Source organism: Cebus imitator, unplaced genomic scaffold, assembly GCF_001604975.1.
Source record: "Cebus imitator isolate Cc_AM_T3 unplaced genomic scaffold, Cebus_imitator-1.0 Scaffold87, whole genome shotgun sequence".
Lineage (NCBI taxonomy): Eukaryota > Metazoa > Chordata > Mammalia > Primates > Cebidae > Cebus > Cebus imitator.
The window spans coordinates 2,295,945-2,298,747 of record NW_016107402.1 but is presented as its reverse complement, the minus strand read 5'-3'; the positions used below and the strand labels follow the sequence as shown (position 1 = coordinate 2,298,747).

The 2,803-nt window shown below is 45.2% G+C and overlaps 1 protein-coding gene across 3 annotated transcripts in view; it reads right to left on the bottom strand.

The window, feature by feature from the left end:
- RCAN3 (RCAN family member 3) overlaps positions 1-2,803 on the bottom strand; it is a 38,878-nt gene that overhangs the window by 23,701 nt on the left and 12,374 nt on the right. For all 3 annotated transcript variants that reach the window (XM_017534575.2, XM_017534574.2, XM_017534576.2), the window contains exon 2: positions 2,542-2,796. In XM_017534575.2, coding sequence (XP_017390064.1) covers positions 2,542-2,736 — 195 coding nt within the window. In that variant the 5' untranslated portion in view covers positions 2,737-2,796. The remainder of the gene's footprint in view (positions 1-2,541; positions 2,797-2,803) is intronic.

The window sequence follows — 2,803 nt, the reverse complement described above, 5'->3', positions numbered from 1 at the left end:
CTGAGTAGCTGGGATTACAAGCACGCGCCACCATGCCCAGCTAATTTTTTGTATTTTTTTTTAGTAGAGACGGGGTTTCACCGTGTTGACCAGGATGGTCTCGATCTCTTCACCTCGTGATCCACCCACCTCGGCCTCCCAAAGTGCTGGGATTACAGGCTTGAGCCACCGCGCCCGGCTCTGCCCATATTTTTAAAAAATATTTCTTTAATAGAAATAGGGTCTCACTATGTTGCCCAGGCTGGCCTCAAACTCCTGGCTTTAAACGATCCTCTCGCCTTGGCCTCCCAAAGTGCTGGGATTACAAGCATGAGCCATCATGCCTGGCCTTGATCCTGTCCACATTTTATATCCAATTGATAATCTATAGATAACTATAATACAAACATTTTATATCTTGTCATTTCAGTTAGGCATATTAAATAAAATTTACTAGGAAGTCTGCTGACCTGCTCTTACTAGAATTTCTGCTGGGATGATTTCAGGTATAAATTTAGGTTAGACATAACCCCCAAATGGTTTGAAAAATGAAAACCAACAAGAACCTAACTATCCTTTTCGCAGGTCAAAAATTTCCCAAGCTACAGTTAAAAAGAAAAGGTTGAAATAGAAAAGACTGTGAGATTTCTAAGAGCATTCCTACATATACAGTGTTTTTTGTTTGTTTGTTTGTCTGTTTTTGAAATGGAGTTTCGCTCTTGTTGCCCAGGCTGGAGTGCAATGGTGCGATCTCGGCTCACCGCAACCTCCGCCGCCGGGGTTTAAGCAATTCTCCTGCCTCAGCCTCCCGAGTAGCTGGGACTACAGGCACATGCCACCATGCCCAGCTACTTTTTTACTTTTGGTAGAGACGGGGTTTCACCATGTTGACCGGGATGGTCTTGATCTCTTGACCTTGTGATCCGCCCACTTCTGCCTCCCAAAGTGGTGGGATTACAGCTGTGAGCTACTGCACCCAGCTGGTATAGAGTTTTAAGATAAACTGGCAATACATGTGGTTTTTACAACAAATAAACAAGGTTAACTTATTTATAACATAATAACTTAGAGCTCTTAGTATGAGAAAAAAAGGATGACTTCAAAATGTCTAAATTATGACTGAACTTGGGAAAGCAAATAGCATTTGTAAATGAGAACAACCCTGAAAGACACAAAGCCGGTGGCCGCAGCCCCCTTCCCTGTTCTGCTTCGGGGTGGGTCATCTCCAGGCCGGAGTGCTCTGAGAGCTCCCTCTCTGCTCTGCCCTCTGCTCCCATCGCTCCGTCGTCCAAGTGCTGTGGGCTGAACTTCCTGACATGATGGCCACTCTGCTCAGAAGCCCTCTAGACCATTTCCCACAAAAGGACAAGCTCCTGAGCTGGACATTCATGGGGTTTTGCTGGGCGGTCCCATATTGGCCCTTCGAGCCGGATTTCTCCTGACTCTGGCCACATATCAGCTATGCGTGAAGCACACAGAATGGCCTGCCACTCCTGAAATTGCCCACACTCTCCCGATGCAGCTCTTTTCTCATTCTGTTTCCTCTGGCCAAAAGTCCCTTTCCCTGCCCTGCTAGAATCCTACCCGGCTCTCAACAGCCCTTCTCCAATGCCACCTCCCTGTGAGATCTTTTATTCCACTGGCTGTGATCCTTCCTCCTTTCTTACCTCAATGCACTTTTAAATTTATTATTATTTTTTTATTTTATGGAGATGAGGGTCTTACTATGTTGTCCAGGCTGGTCTCGAACCCTTGGGCTCAAGTGATCTGCCCACCTCAGCCTCCCAAAGTGCTGGGATTATAGACAAGAGCCACATGAACAATTTTATTACAACAAAATCATAAATAGCCCCAATAGGTTTTATATAAATTAGCCCCAGGAAAAATTCCTTCTTTTGTGAATGCACTCCCAAGTAACAGGAACCCCGGCTAAAGAACCCAAGGTGTACTTTAATTACAGTCTCCAAAAATGAATAAATGAATAAGTAAGTGAATGGATTAAATGAGACTTGACTCAGAGTTTACTTAATGCCAGTGCCTCTCAAAGAATCCATGGAGAAGGACTGGTTCTGAAACATTTCCTATCTGTTGCAGACTGATACTCAGCTGCAAATACAACAAAAACTCGGTGGCAATATCTAAAAGTGGACATAAACTTTTTTTTTTTTTTTTTTTTTTGAGACAGAGTCTCACTCAGTGTAGTGGCGAGGTCTGGGCTCACTGCAACCTCTGCCTCCCAGGTTCAAGTGATTCTCCTGCCTCAGCCCCGTCAGTAGCTGGGATTATAGGCACGTACCACCACGCCCAGCTAACTTTTGTATTTTTAGTAGAGACAGCTTTCTCCATGTTGCCCAGGCTGGTCTCGAACTCCTGACCTCAGGTGATCTGCCTGCCTCGGCCTCCCCAAGGGCTGGGATTACAGGCATAAGGCACTGAGCCTGGCCTAAAAGGGGACATGCACTTTCTGTACTTATTTGTCAGGGACCAGTCAAGCTCTGTTTCTCCAAATCCACACACATTCAACATGATACAGATGCAGGGAAAGGGAGGACAGATGCCTACCTTCTGCTCTTGTGCCTCAAACACTGCTTCATGGACGCTGCAAGCAAAAAGTGAGGTAGGCAGATCACTTAAATCCATCATCTCATCCAAATCATCTTCATTTTCACCAAAAATCATCTCTTCTTCCTCTTCTTGGTCAGTGCTACACAGATCTGACTGGCTATCATTCCAGGATTTCATAGTGTCCCTCAGCATTGTTTTGCAAAAGCCAGTCTTTTCCGTCTGAATAATCCTAGGATGTCTATCAGGCACCCACTGTTAA